General features: G+C 45.3%; 1 protein-coding gene across 1 annotated transcript in view; it reads right to left on the reverse strand.

Annotated features, from left to right (window-relative positions):
* Nucleotides 1-22,515, reverse strand: part of PELI1 (pellino E3 ubiquitin protein ligase 1) — a 259,696-nt gene that overhangs the window by 176,390 nt on the left and 60,791 nt on the right. The window contains exon 2 of the mRNA XM_044055562.1: nucleotides 12,971-13,100. Coding sequence (XP_043911497.1) covers nucleotides 12,971-13,100 — 130 coding nt within the window. The remainder of the gene's footprint in view (nucleotides 1-12,970; nucleotides 13,101-22,515) is intronic.

Below are 22,515 nucleotides of genomic sequence, written 5' to 3' on the forward strand. Positions count from 1 at the left end.
AGAGAAGGACAAACCTTTGTCCAATAACTCAGTAAGATATTGAAGAGCCACACTCAAATTAGGCTCAGAAACCTGCAAATTCTTTGCTGTACTCCAAAATAAAAATCTCTTCCATTTTTCTCCGTACACTTTCCTTGTACTAGGTCTTCTAGCTTCCATAATCACATTTAAAACTTGTTGAGGAAGTTGCGACCTGCTGTGTTTCAACACAGAATATGCCAGGCTGTTAGATGAAGAGAATGAAGCTTGACATTGAGCAGATGACCATCCTTCTGAGATAACAGATGAGGAATCAGAGGTAAAGGCCATGGAGGCTTCCTTACCAGACTCCGTAGTAGTGGGTACCAGTGTTGCTGAGGCCAATCTGGAGCTATCAAAATCATCCGTGGCCTGTCTTGTCTGACCTTTAATAGTACCTTTGGAAGAAGAGGCAGAGGAGGAAAGGCATACACATGAAGGTTTTTCCAACTGAAAGACAGAGCATCCACTTTCCAAGCTGTGTGATGAAACCCCTTTGTGCAATACTGTGGCAGCTGGTGGTTTAGTGGAGAAGCGAACAGATCTATGTCTGGAGTTCCCCATGACACTGTCAATTTTTGAAATACATGAAGATCCAGTTTCCACTCGTGGGGATCCATGATTTGTCTGCTTAACACATCTGCTAAGGAGTTCTGTGCTCCCGGCAGAAACCTTGCCTGAAGAGTTAATTGTAAGCTTAGCGCAGTCTCCCATAAAATCATTGCTTGCCTGCATAGAGGATAAGAATGTGTTCCCCCTTGCTTGTTGATGTACCACATGACAGTTGTGTTGTCTGTTAGAATCAACACCTGCCCTGGAAGAAGTAACTCCTTGAAAACCATTAATGCAAACTGGACTGCTAACATCTCCTTCATGTTGATATGTAGATGCTGTAGTCTGGCAGGCCACTTGTCTTGTATCCACTTTCCATTTAGATGAGCTCCCCAAGCAATGTCCGAGGCATCTGTCGTTAGAATCTGACTCGCCTCTGGCCGGGTCACAGAGAGTCCCTTGTTTAGGTGACATTCCTGAGCCCACCACAAAAATTCTTTTTGAAGGCAAGGTATGATTTGAATGACAGTGTCCAAATCCTGGCAGTGCTGTGTCCATACATTTTTGAGATACCATTGTAACTTCCTCATATGCAGTTTGGCATTGGGAAGCACCAGAATACAAGATGCCATGAACCCTAATGCTTGAAGGACTGTCCTTGCAGTCAGCACGGACTGATGAGATAGTTGATGGAAGTAAAGTGATAGACTCTTTTGTTTGTCCGGGGTTAAAAGGCCATCTGGGCTGCTGTATTCAGTCTCACACCCAGAAAGCACATGTCTTGAGAGGGTACTAGACTGGACTTTATTTCGGTCACAGAATACCCTAGGCATCTTAGCACTGCTATAACATATTCCAGATGCTGTAGAAGGTCTTCCTTTTCTTGAGCCAGAATCAGGCAGTCGTCCAAGTAAGGATAGATTTGAATTCCTTGAAGCCTGAAGTAAGCTATCACTGGAGCCAGAACCTTTGTAAATACTCTGGGCGCAGTAGATAAGCCAAAGGGCAATGCAGAGAACTGATAATGAGAATTTCCAGCTCGTAAACGCAGATACTTCCTGCAACTTAGTCTTATAGGCACATGAAGGTAAGCTTCCTTGAGATCTAAAGTTACCATCCAGTGATCTTTGCCCAGCAGAGGTAAAAGCTGTTGTAACGCCAACATCTTGAACTTGGGAATGTCCAGAAAAGTGTTGAGGAAAGATAAATCCAAAAATGGTCTCCACGTGTTCGCCATGTTAGGTACAAGGAACAGGCGAGAATAAAATCCTAGGCCCCTTTCTGATACAGGGACTGGCTGAATGGCCCCATCTGGAGTAACTGAGAAACTTGCTTGTGAGCCTCTTTTCTTTGTGGAGGAGGAACGTCTGGCATGCCTTTGAAAGGGGGCATTGTGTGGAAATAAAATCTGTAACCGTGGTGAATGATATCCAACACCCATTTGTCTTGAGTAATCAAATCCCAATTTTCTTTGAAAAGAGACAGTCTTCCTCCCAAAGGAGCTGCCAGACGAGAATCTACTGGCAGCTGAAAAGACAGGTCATTGGGTCTGTTTACGAAGGACTGACCCCTGCCCTCACCAGAAGTCTGAGCAGGGGAACTCCCTGTTCTAGGCCTGAAAGAACCTTGAGCCCTGCCCCTACCACGTCTAGACCTACCCCTAGACTGGGAATCATAAGCAGGATATGTCCACCCCTTAGCAGGCCAATTTCTACTAAACTTGGTGGTTGCACCTGCAAAAATCTTTAACAGTTTGCATAGATTTAGCTTTGTCCTCCATTTTCTTTAAAACTGCTTCCACAGGCGATCCAAACAACACATCAGACTGTAAAGGAGCATCCAAAATCCTTGTCTTAACATGCTCAGCTAAATTCTGATCCTTCAACCAGGCATGCCTGCGAAGAACAGAACTAGTAGCAGCCACCCTCGAGGAGGCCTGTACAGCATCAAAACCACATTGCAAAGAATGCTTACCCACTTGTTCAGACACATGAACCAAATCCAGCAACTCTTTACACTCAATACCTTCCGCCAAAGCATCCACCTTAGATTTCAATTGGGAAAGGAGATAATTCTGATATTTTAGCATGTGAAATTGACAATTCAACGCTCTCATGGCTAGAGTGGAAGAAGTATACACTTTCTTTCCCCACCTATCCAAAGCCCTTGCCTCTTTATCAGTGGGAACAGGATTTTTAACCACAGAAGCCTTAACACCTTTAGGCCCTTGAGAAATAGTTTCTGGGTCCGCCCTAGGACTCTTAAACAAATACTTATGAGCTTCGGGCACCCTATAATACCTATCAGGCTTAACAGGAGCAGGAGGCAAAGAGTCAGGGTTCAGGGAGGCCTCTGCAAAAACATCTTCCACCACATTCAACACAGGATGAATAGCTAAGGGCCTATGCTGGGGTAAAAACAAGAATTCCCTAAGCCTTTTCCTGAATCAGAGTAATCCTGGCCTTCCCATTTAAAGTGCTCCCTCATGGAATGCAGAGTCTCTGAAAATGAGAAATCCTCAGGAGGAGAAGCTGTAGGAGTGGAATCATCCACATCAGAATCAGAATAAGTAGGATACTCCTGCAAGTCTTCCGCAGAAGACTCTGAAGCCTCTGAACACTGTTCAAAACTATCAAACTCCGGTTCCACCCTAGGCCTCTTATCAGGCGGGGCATAGAACCTCTAATCATAGTAATCAAATCTTCTGCCATTTTAAGCATATGTTTCTTAGGTACAGAACCGAAATGCTAGGAGAAGCCCCACTGAAGCTGAACTAGGCCTACCTCTCAAAGAAGTTTTGGCAACAGAAGGAGAGGCTCTAACTACCTTGGGAAGAGAGGGAAGAACAGATACCTGGGAGGCCCCCTCAGCTTGGCCTACCTCCTGAGAAGGCACATCCTGTAACAGTAAAGTTTCTGCCTGAGACTCCATGGAAACTCCTGGCAAAACCTCTGGCTCCACTGAGCCTTCTAGAGAACCGACGTCCGGGACTGCCGGTTCATCAACCCTAGGCTTCGCTGTTTTGTCCTTGCGCTTCTTGGACGAAGCGGCCGGAGCATCCGACGGCATTTTATAATTGCAACGCTTCCCAAACACTAACCTGGCACAGTCTAACCTCCTCTTAATAGTGCGTTTGTTAAACCTAGCACAAGAGCGGCAACCAACAACGTCGTGCTCAGGCCCTAAACAAGGTATACACAAGGTATGGTAATCCCTATGAGGTATCTGTTTCCCACAAGAAATACAGTTATTCACTTTTTCTGACATCCGTTAAATACTGAGGCAAGAAAACCAAAATGTTCCCCAACGGGGTACTTAGCCAACTCTGTTTCGGTCTGAAACTCCGGTTTCGGAAATATTTCAGAACGCCAACCTGCACTCGCAAAACTGCTTCTGCATCGGACCATGCGGCAAAAAAGACTGAGGATATGACGTCGGTCATGCGCATTAGTACCCTGATGTACTGACGTCAGTCTAATGCGCCCTGACCGACGTCAGCCTTATACTCTGGTATTCGGGCCGACTGGATGCGGACTATACCCAATAGTAAGGACTGTAGCAATGGGGAACGAAGAACATTGTCATATTTTGTGAGGGCACTAGTTTTGATTTCTTTTCGTTTACTGTGTACCCTAGGCAACTTAGAAGGTGTTTTTACAAAAGCCAGATGATGTAAGAGAGTGTCCTTGCTTTCTGCTTGGATGAGGCAGTCGTCCAGGTAGGGATATATTTGAATTCCTCTTTGTCTGCAGTATGCAATTACTGGTGCCAGGCATTTTGTGAAGACCCTGGGCGCAGTACATAAGCCAAAGGGCAGTGCAGAGAATTAGTAGTGGGTTGAACCTGCAATGAAGCGGAGGTATCTTCTCCAATTTTGTCTGATAGGGACATGCAGGTATGCCTCCTTGAGGTCCAATGTTACTAGCCAAGTTTTCTTGCCCAACATGGGAAGAAGCTGCTGTAGTGTTAGCATCTTGAATTTGGGTACTTGCAAGAAGGTGTTTAGAACTGAAAGGTCCAGAATGGGTCTCCAAGCATTGTCCTTTCTGGAGACTAGAAAGAGCCTTGAGTAAAATCCTTGGCCTTGCTCCTGTGTAGGTACCAGTTGAATGGCTCTCATGTCCATGAGAGCTGTAATTTGTTTTTGTGCCTCTGCCCATTGATTTTGTGGCAGGTTTGGCATGCCTTTTATCCTTGGCAAGGTGTGGAAATGGAATCTGTATCCTTGTGAGATAATGTCTAGGACCCATTTGTCCTTTGTGTCGATACGCCAGTTGTCTGCAAAAAGTGCTAATTTTCCTCCAAAGGGAGCTGCCAAGAGAGTTTTGCTTGGCAGTTTGAGGTTTAAGTCATTGTGTTTGCCTTCTAGTAGTTTGGGACCTGTCTTCTCCTCCCTTCTGTGTTGCAGTGCCCCATTGGCAAGGTTGGTAAGGGATTTGTGCTTGTCCTCTGCCCCTTGGGCGCCTGTATTTACCCCTCTGTGGTCTGTCAGAAGCTGGAAAAGTACAGTTTTGTACCTACCATAAATGTAGATGTTCGAGTGCTAATACAGCTGCAGTCATAACAGATGGGTTCTCCAGCCGTCAGGCGGGTCCTCGGTCGGCCGAATTCCAAAGTCTAGGTCCGGCGTCGGTTGTAGTCACTTTCTTTCCTGACGTCAGTGCGACAGGGGTATATAAGACACATCCGACGCCATTTTCTTCAGTCTTTCTTGCCCCAGATGACAGGTGCCCCCATAAGGAAGGCAATATATATAAAAATATACATATATATATATATCTAATATACAATCATGCATTGCAATATAATCAAAAACCAGTAGTTGCAAGCAAATACATCATAGAAAGATAACCCAATCAAGATGTAAGATAAGGTGTTAGCCACTAGGTCTGTACCCAGAGGGGAAGGTGGGAGGGAAAACTGGACTGCAGCTGTATTAGCACTCAAACATCTACATTTATGGTAGGTACAAAACTGTACTATGTTCATCGTGCATACAGCTGCAGTCATAACAGATGGGTAGACTCCCAAAGCTACGCACAAGGTGGTAGGCACTAGGTGGAACTGGGAGGAGCCAGAATGCCCTGCAACACAGCAGTGGCAAAGCCTGCTCTAGTTTTGGAGTATAAAGATAGGTGGTAGTGTTTAGTGAAGGTATGCACAGAACTCCAAGTGGCTGCCTCCAAAATATCTTTGGTAGGGACTCCTCTGAGGAAGGCTGCAGAGGTAGTCGTGGCCCTTGTTGAGTGGGATCCGATGCCTGCAGGTACAGATTTACCATGAAAGGAGTAACAAAACCGTATGCAGTGGCCTATCCATTTTGAAATTGTCTGTTTGGAAATTGGCTTCCCTTGAGCTCCTACAGCATAGGACACAAAGAGTTGTTCTGATTTCCTGAAAGACTTTGTTCTATCCAAATAGTAACGTAGCTGTCTATGGATGTCTAAGGAATGTAGCAGCCTTTCCCCTTTGTTTTGAGGATTGGGGTAAAAGGTAGGTAAGTGTATGGCCTGATTTAAAGCTACCCTGGATACTACCTTAGGCATAAATGACGGGTTGGTTCGTAGGGAAACCCTGTCCTGATGGAAGATGAGAAAGGGCTGCACAGCCATGAGGGCTTGTAGTTCCGAAACCCTACGAGCTGAGGTAATGGCCAGAAGGAAAGCTGTTTTCCAGGACAAATACTGCAAATCTGTTGAGGCAGCTGGTTCAAAGGGAGGCAATGTTAATTTTTCTAGAATGTAATTAAGATCCCAGGCTGGAATTGGTTGTTTCCTTGGAGGTCTTATATTCTTAGCCCCTCTGAGGAACTGTCTTAAGAGTGGGTGAGAGAATAAGGGTGGATCAGTGTTGTATTCTGCAGAAATGGCTGAGGCATGGATTTTGATGGAGGAAAATGAAAGTCCACTGTTCAACAGCTCAGCTAGATACTGTAATATACGAGGCAAATTCAGTTTTCTAGGATCCTGGCCTTTTTTCTCATTCCAAGCGCAAAACCGTTTCCATTTTGCGGAGTAAGCCTTTCTAGTAGATGGCCTTCTGGCCTCCAAAATGACATCCTGCACCTCCTTGGATAGTAGGGTCTGTTGTGGTGTTAAGGAATTTTCCATGCAGCCAGATTGAGTGTTTTCAGCTGACTGTGAAGAGTTTTGTAGCTGTGCTGAGTCAGTAGAAGAGGCATTAGAGGTAGGGTCCAGGGAGGAGAATGTGTTAGGCTCCTCAGGAGTGGGTACCAGTGTTGTCTTGGCCAGTCTGGAGCAATCAGTATCATCTTCGGTCTGTCTGCTCTTGCTTTCAAGTGCACCTTGGGCAGAAGAGGCAATGGTGGGAAGGCGTAAACTGTCTGTGCTGCCCAACTGAAAGAAAGGGTGTCCACTCTCCAGGCCTTTGGGTGGAATGTCCTTGAGCAGAATTTTGTCAATTGATGATTCCTGTGGGAGGCAAGAGATCTATGTCTGGCCTTCCCCACGCTTGGATTATATTTGTAAACACTTCAGGATGCAACTTCCATTCGTGCAGGTCTGTCATATTTCTGCTTAGATTGTCTGCCAGTGAGTTTTCCAAACCTGGCAGGTACTGTGCTTGAAGTTCGATTTGCCATTCCAGAGCCAAGTTCCAAAGTGACATGGCCAGCCTGCACAGGGGGTATGAATGTGTTCCTCCTTGTTTGTTTATGTACCACATTACTGTGGTGTTGTCTGTTCTTATCAATAATTGCCCTGGATGCAGGAGGTCCTTGAAAGCTGTAATTGCATTTATCACTGCTAGCATTTCCTTTTGATTGATGTGAAGGTGCTTTTCCTTTTGGGACCATTTGCCCTGAATGCACCTGTCTGTCATGTGTGCTCCCCAGGCATAGTCTGAGGCGTCTGTTGTGATGACTTGATTTGCTTGAGGCTTGCAGAATGGTAGACCTGTGTTTGTTTGGCATGCTTGGGCCCACCATAGAAATTCCTTTTGCAAACATGGGATTAGTGGTATTATTGTTTACAAACTGTGGCTGTGTTGAGACCATAGTTTCTTTAGGTACCATTGAAGTTTCCTCATATGCAACTTTGCACATGGGATTAGAAGAATGCAAGATGCCATGAATCCCAGAGCCTGCAGGATTTTACTTGCAGTTAGCCTGGTACAATTTGCTAGTATTTTGAAGTACTGAGTTAGTTGCCCCTGTTTTTCTGGTGTAAGATAGGCCATCTGGGTGTTTGTGTCCAAGTTGGCACCCAGGAAAATTATTTTCTGAGATGGTGTTAGCCTGGATTTCTCTTTGTTGACTGTGTATCCCAGAGAATTCAATAACCGTGTTACATAAGCCAGATGTTCCAGAAGTATGTGTTTGCTGTCCGCTTGGATCAGGCAGTCGTCCAAATAAGGGTAAATTTGTATCCCTTGAAGTCTGCAGTAGGCAATTACTGATGCCAGGCATTTCGTGAATACTCTGGGCGTAGTAGATAAGCCAAAGGGCAATGCAGAGAATTGATAGTGGATTGAACCTGCAAGAAATCTGAGGCATCTTCTGCAGCTTTGTCTGATTGGGACATGCAGGTATGCCTCCTTGAGGTCCAATGTTACCAGCCAAGACTCCTTGCCCAGCATGGGAAGAAGCTGCTGTAAGGTGAGCATCTTGAATTTTGGTACGAGTAGAAATGTGTTTAGGATGGATAAGTCCAAAATGGGTCTCCAATCGGTTCCCTTCCTTGGTACCAGGAATAGTCTGGAATAAAAACCTTGACCTTGTTCATGAGTAGGTACCTCTTGAATAGCTTTCATGTCCATGAGCTTTGAAATTTGTATTGTAGCCTCTGCCCTTTGATTGTGTGGCAAGTTCAGCATGCCTCTCATTTTTGGAAGAGTGTGAAAATGAAATCTGTAGCCTCTGTTTATAATGTCCAGGATCCATTTGTCTGTTGTGATAATATGCCAATTTTTTGAAAATAATGTCAGCTTTCCTCCCAAGGGTGCTGCCAGCTGAGACTTGCTTGGCATGCAAAGGGGAAAGTCATTGGGTTTGTTTCCTGTATTGTTGTGCACTGTCTTCGCCACCTCTTGGTGCTGGAGTTTGCCATTGTCTGCCTCTATATGATCCTTGAGATTGTCCTCTGCCCCTTGTGCGCCTGTATCTACCTCTTTGGGGCTTGTCCGTGGCTGGAAAGGACCAGTTTTTTGAAGGCCAATTTCTGCTAAAATGTGGTGGTTGTACCTGTAGAAAAGCTTTGACTGTTTGCATAGATTTAGCTTTTTCTTCCATTTTCCGTAGTATCTCCTCAGCAATAGTACCAAATAATACATCCTTTTGTAAAGGAGCATCTAGAAGTTTAGCTTTAACATGATCAGGCAAGGTTTATTCCCTAAGCCAGGCATGTTTACGAATGACTGATCCTGTTAACAGCAGCTCTACTTGAGGCCTCTAGAGCATCATAGCCACACTGTAAGGTGTGCTTACCCACTTGTTCTGCCCTATGCATCATATCCTGCAACTCCTTCAAATCTGGTTGTTCAGGTTGTGACATTTTATTCCTTAATTGTGATAACAGAAACTGCTGACATTTAAGCATATGGAACTGACAATTTAAGGCCCTCATGGCTAGGGTGGCCGAGGTACATACCTTTTTTCCCCACCTTTCTAAGGATCTAGACTCTCTTTCGGAAGGTAATGGATTCTTAGCAGTAGAGGCCTTCATTCCCTTGGGGCCTTGAGAAATGGTTTCAGGGTCAGCATTATGGCTTTTGTAAAGGAATTGGTGTGAGTTAGGAACTCTGTAGTACCTATCAGGCTTGACTGGGGCAGGAGGCAGGGAATCCGGATTAAGGCAAGCCTCCGAGTAAACATCATCAAGTATGTCCAAGACAGGAGGAATCGCCAGAGGTCTGTGCTGAGGTAGCAAAAGAAATTCCCTAAGTCTTTTCTTGGAATCTGAAAAATCTTGGCCTTCCCAATGGAAGTGTTCCCTCAAGGTATGCAAGTTTCCCCGAAAGAAAAATCCTCTGGGGGAGATACAGAAGGAATGGACTGCTCTGCATCAGAATCTTCAAAAGGGGAGTACGAGTGTTCCTCTTCATCAGAATGCTCTGAAATAATGGAGCCCTGGTCAGAAGAGGGAGAATCTTCCTCCACTCTGGTTCTCTTGTCCGGAGGGGGTTGGGAACCCCTGATAAGAGTAATTAAATCCTCAGCCATTTTGAGCATCTGCTTTTTAGGCATGGGACCTGGAGAAGGGCCCTGTGCAACAGGCCTCTTGGGATGCATGGCTGGTTTGGACTTAGTAAAGGCCTTTATGGAAAAGGAAGATGAGGGTCTGAAGACACCATGGGTGGAAGTGGACCTGTCCACATTAAGAGGCTCAACACTCACAGTGGCTTCGGTAGCTGTAGTCAGGGTATGGGCCGAGGCACCTGCGGTCTCGGTTACAGAAGACACCGCCAGAGAAGTGTCGTCGGTAGTCAGGGGCTGTGTAGGCGCCTCGCTGAGAACCGGACCACGTGTAGTCGGTTTTGGCGCTGTGTCGGTCTTTGTCCTTGCGTTTTTTGGACAAAACGGTAGTCGGAGTTTCCGACGACATTTAATAATCAAAAGTGGTCTGGGCCTAAACAAGGTATACAGAGGGAATGGAAATCCTTATGCGGTATTTGCTTCCCACAAGAAATACAATTGTTAACTTTGTCTGACATCAGTCAGAGGCAAGAAAAGTTTCCCCAATGGGGTACTTAGCTTTAAAGAAGACTTCGGTTTCCAAATTTTCGTAATTTCAGGAGCTGGCCGACCCGGCACTTGCGAATTGCTTCTGCTTCGGGCACCGCGCGGCAAAAAGACTGAAGAAAATGTCGTCGGCTGTGTCTTATATACCCCTGTCGCACTGACGTCAGGAAAGAAAGTGACGACAACCGACGCCGGACCTAGACTTTGGAATTCGGCCGACCGAGGACCCGCCTGACGGCAGGTGAACCCATCTGTTATGACTGCAGCTGTATGCACGATGAACATGGACCAATTTTTTGTTGGCCAATTTCTGCTGAAGCGTGGGGGGGCTGTACCTGTAAGAAATCTTTGACTGTCTGTATGGATTTTGCCTTATCCTCCATTTCCTTTAAAACCTCTTCTGCTTTAACCCAAAGTAAGACATCCTGCTGTAAGGGTGCATCTAGTAACTTTGCTTTAACATGATCAGGCAGAGTTTGTTCCTTTAACCAAGCATGCCTACGTATAACAGACCCAGTAACAGCTGCTCTACAGGAAGCTTCCAAGGAATCAAATCCGCATTGTAAAGCATGTTTGCCCACCTGTTCGGCTGCATGCAACATATCCTGCATTTCCCTGAATTCAGACTGTTGAGGGTGCGGTGCTCATCTTTTGTTTTATTTGAGACATTAGGAATTGCTGGTATTTAAGCATGTGAAATTGACAATTTAGTGCTCTCATAGCCAGAGTAGCTGAGGTGTAAACCTTCTTCCCCCACCTATCTAGTGCTCTGGAGTCCCTTTCAGAGGGTACAGGATTTTTGGCCATAGAAGCCTTAGCCCCTTTGGGACCCTTGGAGATTGTCTCTGGATCAGCAACAGGGCTTTGAAAAGGAATTTGTGTGAATCAGGCACTCTATAGTATCTATCTGGTTTGGCTGGAGCAGGAGGCAGATAATCTGGATTTAGACTAGATTCTAAATAAACATCATCCACAATGTCTAAAACTGGGGGGGATAGCAAGTGGTCTGTGCTGGGGGAGTAAAAGAAACTCTCGGAGCCTTTTCTTTGAGTCGGAGTAGTCCTGACCTTCCCAGTGGAAATGTTCCCTCATGGTATGTAAGGTTTTCCCCAAAGGAATAGTCTTCAGGGGGAGAAGCTGAGGGAATGGAATCTTCAGCATCAGAATCTTCATAAGGGGGAAAGGAGTAATCCTGTTCCTCAGAGGAGCCTGAGGAAATAGACACTTGATCAGAGGAGGCATAATCCTCCTGTCTAGGCATTTTGTCGGGGGGGGGGGGGGGTTGGGAACCCCTGATTAAAGAAATCAAATCTTCAGCCATTTTAAGCATCTGTTTCTTAGGCATGGGGCCTAGAACTGGAGACTGAAGTGCAGTCTTTTTTGGTTTTAGAGGAGTCTTAAGCTTAGCATAAGATTTTATGGTGAGAGTAGTTGGTCTGAAGACACCCCTTCTGAAACCGAAGGTGTTTCTACAGCACTGGCTTTTCCTTCTGCAATGTCGTCGGTAAGGCCTAAAGAAAATGGCTGCGTCGGCCTAGAACTCTCTAGTAGAGAATCCGAAGCTGTCTGGGGTTCCGACACTGCAGTAGCCAGGGGCTGCGTAGGCGCCTCACTGAAAACCAGAGGACCGGCGACCGGCCCAGCCGAGGCCTCGGAGTCTGGCTTGGATCTACGCTGCTTGTCTTTATCTTTGTGTTTTTTATGCATGCCGGTAGTCGGCTGCTCCGACGGCATAGTGTAATTAAATTTCCTACCGGAGTAGTGTCGTGTGAAATCAAAGCGTCGCTTTATAGTTCCTTTATTGAACCTAGCACAAAGCCGACAACCAGTGACATCATGGTCTGGGCCTAGGCAAGGTATACAATAAGAATGAAAGTCCTTATGAGGTATTTGCTTCCCACAAGAAATGCAATTGTTAACTTTTTCTGACATCGGACTGAGGCAAGAAAAGGTTCCCCAACGGGGTACTTAGCTTTGAAGACTTCGGAGTGAAACTCTATTTGAAAATCTCAGGTGTCGGCCGATCGGCACTTGCGAACTGCTTTTGCTTCGGGCACCGCGCGGAAAGAAAGACTGAAGAAAATGGTGTTGGATGCCTCTTATATACCCCTGGCGCTTTGACGTCAGGGAAGAAGCGACAGCAACCGATGCCGGACCAAGACTTTGAAATTCGGGACCGCCTGACTGCAAGATAACCCAAGTGTGATGACTGCAGCAGGGTAACATTATGAACATCATTAGGGATCGAATGCATCATGGACCCATACAATGGAATTTTTCTCTATCTTGGCAGCAGTTTGGGGTACTTTAATGACTTTTTCCCCATCAGTAAAGTCTTCTGTAATGTTATATGTTTAAGATCCCCTAGGCTCCGAAAAGAATAATGCAAAATTAAGCTGTGTAATAAATGAAGGCACTCAACATAAGGGTGAAGCAGTTAATTTAATCAGCAATTACTTAAATGAAAACAGGTCACCAGCTTCTCTCAGAGCTTGAATAGAATTCTCCTACTTTGGCTCCATAGATTACTCATACTTCAATCAAATCTAAAATAAAAAGCAAGCACAAGGACTTCAGCTGTTTTCTGTGTAAAACAGGTAACGGACTGGCAACACTTATTTAAACTTGTGAACTGAAAAGATATGCTATTCCTACTAACAACGAAATAAACTAATGTGCGCATAAGCTATTTTAGCAACATACCTTTGCAGCTTGAGGAGTACAGACAACATGAACTGTGCTTGGCTTTACTCCGTTTGCCTTGGGCCTTTTAAGCAAGGCAAACCTGCTTTTTCTTCGTCCCCGATCGCCATTTGGCAGAGAACCATTGTACCTACAAAGTGTGTGTAAATCAGAAATTATTAGAACTACCAGATTTGAAACCAAGACGTGCAACTGCAGTCATAGCATAGAACATGCTGGTAAAAATAGATTAGACTCAAGTGTGTTATCTCTTTTTCCACTGGGATTCTGGAAGGATGCAGGTGTCATTACACTACTTGAAGCCATGCTCTTCTGTAATGGCTCACTAATGCATAAATTAAATTTAACTCAAATCAATGGAAAATGGGGTGACGGCTGCTGTACAGAAGAAAAAGTAAAGTGTACAGAGCAGGCAAATAGCACGTGGTTATTAAAAATTACATAAAAGGAAAAAAAGTGTAAACCAAGTAATAATTCTATAGCAGTAAAACAAGACATTATCTGGAATTTCCATTTGGACCTTTGAAAGGTGTCTGTGTGTGTCTGTGTGTGTAGGGGAAAAGGTACCAATGACAAGATGAGGCTAAAAACAATGACTAATTTTTTCCAAAGATTCAAAACACCAACAGCATACTGCTATTTATATTGCTTGTGTTTCAGAAAGCTGAAAAAAACTTTCAAATTGAAACCAAACTGAGAGGCCAAGAAGTTATTCAAACTAGAGGACTGACATCTACCAGTCCTGCAGACCGGCAATGGCCAAGTGGGGGATTTTTTTTTCGGTGTCACAAAATCTGCTTATATCAAGTAGTTTTATCGCTTACCCTAATGGCAGCATACTGACAAAAATACTTAAAAAAAAAAAAAAAAAAAGTTCCTTATAGCATGCACATAAACAAGGACATTTACTTTATTACATACTGTAAACCAGATAAGGCTGTACTACTCACAGCCAAACTTGCAGAGCAAACAACCATATTATCATTTTAATGTACTTGCACACAAGAACCAATGACATTACGTACACAAGTGAGCAATATAAGAAGCAACCTGGAGGAGGGTCCATTAAGACACACTGCTAACAAATTAATTGCAAACTAACCACGGCATGGCTTGAAGACCAAAGTGTCTGTACTGTGTGTAGAAAAGACCTCTGCATCTGGTAATTATCAATAACCTATTATGCATTTCTGAAGTACGACCCAGTTGCCAATTTCCTCATACTACAATTAAACAGTTACTTCCAAGGAGATTAAAGGGTGCTCTATATTCTAGAGGGAAGCTGCTAAACTGTAACGCATTTTAAAAGGTTGATCATGCCGAAAATTACTCGAATTACTGATCAAGAGGATTCAGACACATGTGGAAGGCCTATCTCAGCAACTGCTTGCTCTCTTTCCTCTTACCCTCTATTTCTCTTTATTATGTTCTCTTAAAGTGCCAAAATCACTTTTGAAAGGAGTTGGCATTCGCATCATTTGCATGCATCTCCTTTGGTCTCAAGGAATCGAGAAGAAAAAGTTCAGTTATAAGAAAATGCATCTGTGTTAGGAAGTCACCAAATGTTGATGCCAAGAGTACCTTTGGTGTTGCAGCCCTTACTTCTTGGGATATCTTGCCTGCAGGGAGGTTACTGGCAGACCCAAATTCCACAGCTGTACCTTCTCTAAATGGTTTGCCTGACATTCCCCTAATGTTATGTAACAGTATTAGTGTACAATGGTCATCTGCTAACACCATCTTCTTCAGGACTGCCTTGCACTGGCCAAGCCAAGTAAAGTAAGAAAAAACAGGAGAGCAATTTAGAATAATCTACCCTGTCAAAGGTCCACCTCACCAGAAGCCCCCAATCTCCCTTCCAGGAAGCATGACAAGGTTAAAGAGGAAGGGAGATGAAAATAAAGTTAAAAGCAGGAATCAAAAGAAAAGCAACCCCAACCCAGAGTACCAAGGAAACAAAGGTAAAAAAAGTGGTCTAAGGTGCAAAAAGTACAGTTGTGTACACTTGCCATAAATGTAGATGTTCGAGTGTATTCACTGTTGCAGTCATCACACTTGGGTTATCTGCTTGCAGGTAGTCCTCAGTCGGCCCGAATACCAGAGTCTTGGGATTTCTGCGCCGGATGCTGTCACCTCTTCCATGACGTCAGGGGTATAAAACATGCAGCAGACGCCATTCCATCAGTTTTTCTTGCCCCAGATGTCAGAAGCCCCCAAAATAGGAAGCAAATTACATGGTGTGGAACACCTCCAGTAAAAACGTAAATACCACAGCCATAAGACATGGTCAAAAAGAGGATAGGTAGAAAGTCTAGAAAAGTCAGGGGGCTGGAGGGAGGGTAACCAGGACTGCAATAGTGAATACACTTGAACATCTACATTTACGGTAAGTGTATACAACTGCACTATGTTCTTAGTGCTTCGCTGTTGCAGTCATCACACTTGGGTCGATTCCCAAAGAGGAGTAAGGGTGGGGGCAGTCAAGAAGTATTATAGGTTCATAAGGTAAGGTACTAGGCTATCTGCCCGAGGGCATTTATAAGCCTAGCCAGAGTGTCACAGCTTTCGCCGCCCCATTGATTAATTAACTGAGCCTCTGTCAAGAAGAGCCAATGAAGTGATGCCAGGGGTGTACTTTCGGTTACCCATCCACTCAAGCTTTCTCTTGAAGAGTGTGAGTGAGGGGCTCTGCCTAACATAGTTAGGAACTTTGTTCCAAAGCATGGGGAGTCTCTGTGACCGGAATCTATCCCTCCAGCATGTTCTACTTATTGTTGTGGCGAGGTTTAGCTCACTAGGGCGAGTGGCTCAAAGTGACTTGGATTTCTTTAGGTGGAGCATGTCCATCAATTCTGAGTTGGACATGGCTTTGTAAGTCAGGCAGAGATCACCTCTGAGTAAGTGATATGCCACTGAGTACAACCAGAGTTTTTCCAGTCGGGCTGCATAGGACATATGTTGGAGGCCAGTAATCCTCTTGGTGAGGTACTTTTATGGTCTTTCCAGCTGTTGGAAGTGTCTTGTGAGGTACATCCCAAATGGGGCATTATATTCTATGATGGGTCTGATGAGTAGAGGGGCAGTATAATCTCTTTATTTCTAGATGCGAACCCTTTAGTAATTAGATGGGCTACATAGAAAGATTTCCTAACTACTTTGGCAATATGATTGTGAAAGGAGAGATTACTATCTACCTGGGTCCCCAGATCTCTTATTACCTCTTCTGTATTAAGGGGGCTGCCACCTATGTGGCAATTCATGGGGGTTTTGTTTTTCCCAAACGGGATGACTATGCATTTTTTGGCATTTAGCTTGAGATCATGACTTTGACACCAGGTGTCCATCTCAGTAAGGCCCTTTTGGAGAATGTCCGTGTCAGCCGGAGAGTCAATTATGGCCCCCAGTTTGCAGTCATCAGTGAACTTGGTTAGCCACAGTCCTCCTGTGTTTGCCTGTACTTCTGAGAAGTATATGCCGAACAGTAGGGTTCCCAGGATCGAGCCTTGCAGGACACCACTTGTGACTGGTTTAGAGTCAGACCTGGAGCTCGCTATTCTTACCACGTGAGTTTTGTCTGTAAGCCAGTTGGCAACCCATCTCGTGATGTAGGGGTTTGTGTTCAGGCTGGTGATTTTTTTTTCTATAATTCCCAAGTGGGGAATGGTGTCAAAAGCCTTGGCAAGATCAAGGTAGGCTGTGTGAACCACCTTCCCCTCATCTATGGCCTTGGTGACTGTCTCTAAGAAGTCAACCAGGTTTAGTAGGCATGATCTGCCCTTAAAGCCGAACTGGGTTGGTCAAGTGTTTGGAAGGAGTTCCAGGATGATGCGCTCCCATAGCCTTGCAGACCAGGCTAGTCAGGTTTATGGGGCGATAGATACCAGGGTCAGTTGTGGCCCCTCCTTTGTGGAGTGGAATAACCGTTGCTGTGCGGCATTCTACGGGCACGTAGCCTGGGGAGAAGGCCGAGGTTGAACAGTGTGCTTAGGTGGGGGGTTAGTTCGTTCTGTAGCTCGTGCAAGACAGAGCCTGGGACACCATCTGGCCCCACTGACGCTGTGCTTTTGGCTTTTTGAAAGGGCTGATTTCACCTGTGTGTCTGTGATTTCTGGGACACTACACTTTTCCGGTATTTTTTTTGGCCCTTTTGGGGGTGAGAGGGGGGTGAAGTTTGCAGTGAATCTATCTGCCAGGACGTTGGCAATATCAGTAGGGTTCAGTATATCTTGTCCTATTTTGCACTAGCTAAGAGCCATCTGCGAGTTGCCAGTTAGGGCTGACTAGCAGGCCTTGTAAGACTGCTGTGGCAAATCCAGCTCTGGATTTAGAAAGGACAGGCAAGTGGTCATGCTTGGTGAAGGTGTGTACAGAACTCCAGGTTGCAGCTTCCAGGATGTCCCTGGTAGGGACTCCCCTGAGAAATGCTGTAGATCTTGAGGTAGCCCTAGTGGAATGAGTTCTTTTCCCCTGTTGGATAGGTTTCCCATGGTGTTTGTAACAGAAATGGATGCAGTGCGCTATCCATTTGGAAATGGTTTGCTTTGAAATGGCCTTGCCCTCTGCCCCTGTAGCAAAGCTGACTAGCAGCTAGTCAGATTTTCTGAAAGGCTTAGCCCTGTCAAGGTAGAACCTGAGCTGTCTGTGCATGTCCAAGGAGTGCAGGATCCTCTCCCCTTTATTCTGAGGATTAGGGAAAAAGGTTGGTAAATGGATGGATTGGTTTAAAGCCACACTGGATACCACATTGGGCATAAATTATGCGTTAGTCTTGATAAGGACCCTGTCAGCCTGGAAAATAATGACTGGTTCCACAGCCATTAGTGCCTGCAGCTCAGACACTTTTTGCTGAAGTGATGGCTAGAAGGAAGGCTGTTTTCCAAGAGAAGAATTTTAACTCTGCTGTAGCAGCAGGTTCAAAAGGGGGAAGCGTGAGCTTCTCTAGTACAAAGATAAGGTCCCAGGCAGGGGTGGGAGCTCTCCTTGGGGGTCTTAAACTGTTAGCTCCTCTCAGGAACTGTTTCATCAGAGGGTGGGAAAACAGAGGTGGCTCCATATTGTAAGGAGCTGAGATGGCCAAGGCATGAATCTTAATTGATAAGAAAAGGCCTTTGTGGAGCAGCTCTGCTAGGTAATCTAAAATTTGAGGTAAGGAGGGCACGGCTGTGTCCTTTCATAGACTGGCTCCAAGAATATATCTTTTCCACTTTTCTGAATAGGATTTCCTAGTACTAGGCCTTCTGGCCTCAAGGATGACGTCCAGCACCTGTTTGCCGAGGGTTGCTGGTGTTGTGTTAAGAGAATAAGCCAGGCTGCAAGGTTCAGTGTTTGCAGCTGAGGATGCAAAATCTATCCCTCCTGCTGGAACAGCAGGAAGGGGGTCTGATGTAGATGTCAGGGTGGCACTGCTGTCAGACTACGTAGGAGTGGGTATCAGTGCTGGCGTGGCCAGTCTGGTGCAATAAGGACTGTCCTTGGTCTGTCCTGCTTGACCTTGAATAGTACTTTTGAGAGGAGGGGCAGAGGGGGAAAGGCATAAATTGAGAAGTTTTCCAATGTAAAGGATAGGGCATCTACTCACCATGCTTGGCTGTGGGGATTTCTGGTGCAAAGATTTCTCAATTGATGGGTTTTGGGGGGAGGCAAAGAGGTCCACCGCTATTGTCCCCCACCTGTTGATTAGAAGTTAGAATGAGTTGGGTTCCAGTTTACACTCGTGTGGGTCCAGTAACTTTCTGCTTAAGTCATCTGCCAGTGAATTTTGTTTGCCTGGCAGGAATTGAGCTTGCAGGTGCACTTGGTTGCTCATGGCTGTGTTCCACAGGGCCATGGCTAACCTGCAGAGTGGGTAGGAATGAGCCCCCCCCCCCTGCTTATGTACCACATAACTGTGGTGTTGTCCGTCTTTATCAAGAGTTGTCCTGGAAGGAAAAGGTATTAGAAGGCTGTCAGAGCATTCTGTACAGCTAACATTTCTTTTTGATTGATACGCAGGTGAATTTGTCCTAGGCTCCATTTGCCTTGAATGCATTTACCTGCCATGTGAGCCCCCCATACATAGTATTATGCACCTGTTGACAGGGTTTGGGCGGCGAGGGATTGAGTGAAAGGAAGTCCCTTGTTGTGGTTGTAAGCCTCTGCCCACCAAAGGAACTCTGCCCTTAGACAAGGACTGATGGGAATCAGTGTTTCCAAGTCCTGACAGTGTTGACACCACAGACTTAAATACCATTGAAGTTTCCTCATATGCAGTGTTGCATATGGAATTCGTAGAATGCATGAGGCCATGAACCCTAGGGCTTGCAGTATTTTTCTTGCACATAGCTGGGTCTTGGTGGCCATTAGTTTGAAGTAGTTTGTCAAATGAACCTGCTTTTCTGGAGTGAAGAATGCCATCTGGAAAGTTGTGTTCAAGCTTGCTCCCAGCAATACAATCTTTCGGCTGGGCACCAGATGTGATTTCTTTTCATTGACGGTATACCCCTGAGAAGTTAAAAGTCCCTTTACAAAATGCCAGGTGCTGAAGTAGCAATTCCTGACTATTCGCCTGAAATCAGGCAATCGTCCCAAGTATGGGTAAATTTGAATATTTCTCTGCCTGCAGTATGCGGTGGCTGGAGCCAGGCACTTTGTGAATACACTGGGCGCAGCAGATAAGTCAGAGGGAAGTGCAGAGAACTGATAGTGCATAGAGCCTGCCCTGAGACGTAGATATTTCCTGCAAGATTATCTTATGGGGATGTGCAGATAAAAAGTCTAGGGTGACTAGCCAGGAGTCCTTAATTAGCATAGGAAGCAGCTGTTGTAGGGTAAGTCTTTTGAATTTTGGGACCACCAGGGAGGTGTTGAGAATGGACAGATCCAGGCTAGGGCGCCATGAGCTCTCTTTTCTGGGCACCAGAACAGTCGAATAAAAACCCTGTCCCCTTTGCTCTACTGGAACAGGTCAAATAGCCCTGTTACTGAGAAGTACTTGCTTTTGAACCTCTGCCCACTGGTTTGGAGGAAGGTCTGGCAACCCGCTTGAGGAAGTAGAATCTGTATTCCTGGGATACAATGCTTAGGACCCATTGGTCCTGAATAATGAACATCCCATTTTTTTTTTAGCATGCAGGGGGAGTTTTTCTCCTAGGGGAGCAAGTATTTGGGCATGGCTGGGAAGAATGATAGACAAGCCATTGTGAACTTTTTTCCATAAGGGGGTAGCTTACCACTCCAGTTTTAGAGGTGGGAGTACTCCATTGCTTAGATCTCTACATACTCTGAGACTGTAGTCTTGGTGGTCTGTTGCCCCTGGGTTTGGGCTGAGAAGGCCTGGAAGGGACTGGAAAGGACCAATTTTTAGAAGGCCAATACCTACTGAATCTAGGTGGCTGTACCTGTAAGAAAATCTTTAAAAGTTTGCATAGATTTAGCTTCTTCCTTCATCTTTTTAAGAACTACTTCTGCTTTTGTGCAAAACAAGCATTCCTTGTTTAATGGAGCATCTAGCTATTTTGCTTTGACATGGTCTGGCAAGATTTGTTCCATCAAATCCAAAATACACCCCCCTGCAAGTACGGCTGAATGTATCAAAAGTCCATCAAAAAGAAAATAGCCAGTCTGTGAGGAAGGCATAGTTTGGACTGCAGACGCCTGTCTGTTTTTTTTTTTTTGCCATGCTTATTAAATGTTTACTCTCACACCACTTCTGTGCTGAAGATTTGTTCCTTCAGCCAAGTGTGCCTTCTCAGTACAGACCAAGTGACAGCAGCCCTGCAAGACGCTTCTAAGGCATCAAAACCACACTGCAAAGTATGTTTACTAACTTGGTTTACAGAATGCATCAACTCTTGTAAATCTTTATTCTCTGCACAATCTGTAAGCAACAACATTTTCTGTTTAATTAGTTCCATGATATGCTGCTGATACTTCAACATGTGAAACTGGCAATTTAAAGCCCTTATGGCAAGAGTTGCCAAGGTATATACCATACCTTCTTACCCCATCTGTCTAAAGCTCTAGAATCCCTGTCCGAAGGGGTAGGGATTTTGGCTGTAGTGGGCTTAATACCTTTAGGTCCCTGGGAAATGGTCCCTGGATCCGCAGTGGGATTCTTAAAGAGAAATGTGTGCGAGTCAGGTACTCTGTAGTACTGGTCAAGCTTTCTAGGAGCTGGTGATAAAAGAATCAGGAGTAAGAGATGGATTCCATGAAGACAACTACAATACCCAAGACAGGGGATATAGCTAGAGGCCTGTACTGAGGCAAGTCTAAAAATTCTCCGAGTCTCTTTTTGGACTGTGGGTAGTCCTGGCATTCTCAGTGGAAATGCTCTCTTAAGGTATGCAAGGTTTCACCAAAAGAAAAGTCCTCTGGAGGGGAGGCAGAGGGAATGGAATCCTCTGTATCTGAATCCTCATAGGTAGATAAGGGAATGTCCTGGTAATCAGAGGGATCAGAGTAATCGGACTCACGGTCTGTAAAATCAGAAGGAAAATCAATCCTTTGTCTTATAGAAGGGGAAGGCTGGCTTCCCCTAATTAAAGTTATAAGATCTTCAGTCATTCTAAGCATTTGTTTCCGTGGCACGGGAGCTTGAGCATGCGCTTTGGTCATCTGTTTTCTAGGCGTAGTGCAAACTCTGGGCCTGATAAACTCGGTAGTTTTAGTCAACAACAAAGATGTTGGTTTAATACGAACATCGGAAGGTTGGAATACACCCTCAGAAGCCAGTGCCTGCACAGCGGCTCCGGACCGGTCCAAGGTAGAGACATCTGCAGCCTCCATAGTCGAAGAAGCAACTCACGACATACCGGACTCCGAATGGGTCTCAGCAGAGGCCTGCAAATCTGTAGAAGCAGGTATCAGGGACTGCGAAGGCGCCTCACTGAGTACCGGCCTATGAGGTCTGTCCCTGTTTTTATCCTGAAGTTTTTTCAGATCATCAGTAGTCGGATGGCTTATCGAAGCCATTTTGGAATACAGAGAATGAGTGTGAAAGAATTTAGCAACTAAGACAACCCGATAATGAATAGTTCAGGTGTTAAACAAGGCACAAAACCAACAGAGAGGAACGTCGAGGTCTGGGCCTAAATAGGTGACGCAGTAAGAATGAAAATCTCTGTGAGATATTTGCTTTCCACAGGCAAGACAATAGTTAACTTTTTCCAACATCGATTAGAGCAAGAAAAAAGGATCCCCAAGGGGGTACTTGGCTTCAGAAGACTTCAGGTTTGAAACTCGAACAACGAAAATTTCAGGTAGTGGCTGACTGGCACTTGCAAACTGCATCTGCTTCGGGCTCCCGCATGGCAAGAACAGCTGATGGAATGGCATCGGCTGCATGTTTTATACCCCTGACTGACTGGCACTTGCAAACTGCTTCTGCTTCGGGCTCCCGCATGGCAAGAACAGCTGATGGAATGGCATCGGCTGCATGTTTTATACCCCTGACGACCTGTCATGGAAGAGGCGACAGCATCCGACGCAGAAATCCCAAGACTCTGGTATTCGGGCCGACTGAGGGCTACCTGCAGGCAGATAACCCGTGTGATGACTGCAACAGT

This window comes from Protopterus annectens, chromosome 1.part2, assembly GCF_019279795.1.
Source record: "Protopterus annectens isolate FY-2018-M chromosome 1.part2, PAN1.0, whole genome shotgun sequence".
Taxonomy (NCBI): domain Eukaryota; kingdom Metazoa; phylum Chordata; order Ceratodontiformes; family Protopteridae; genus Protopterus; species Protopterus annectens.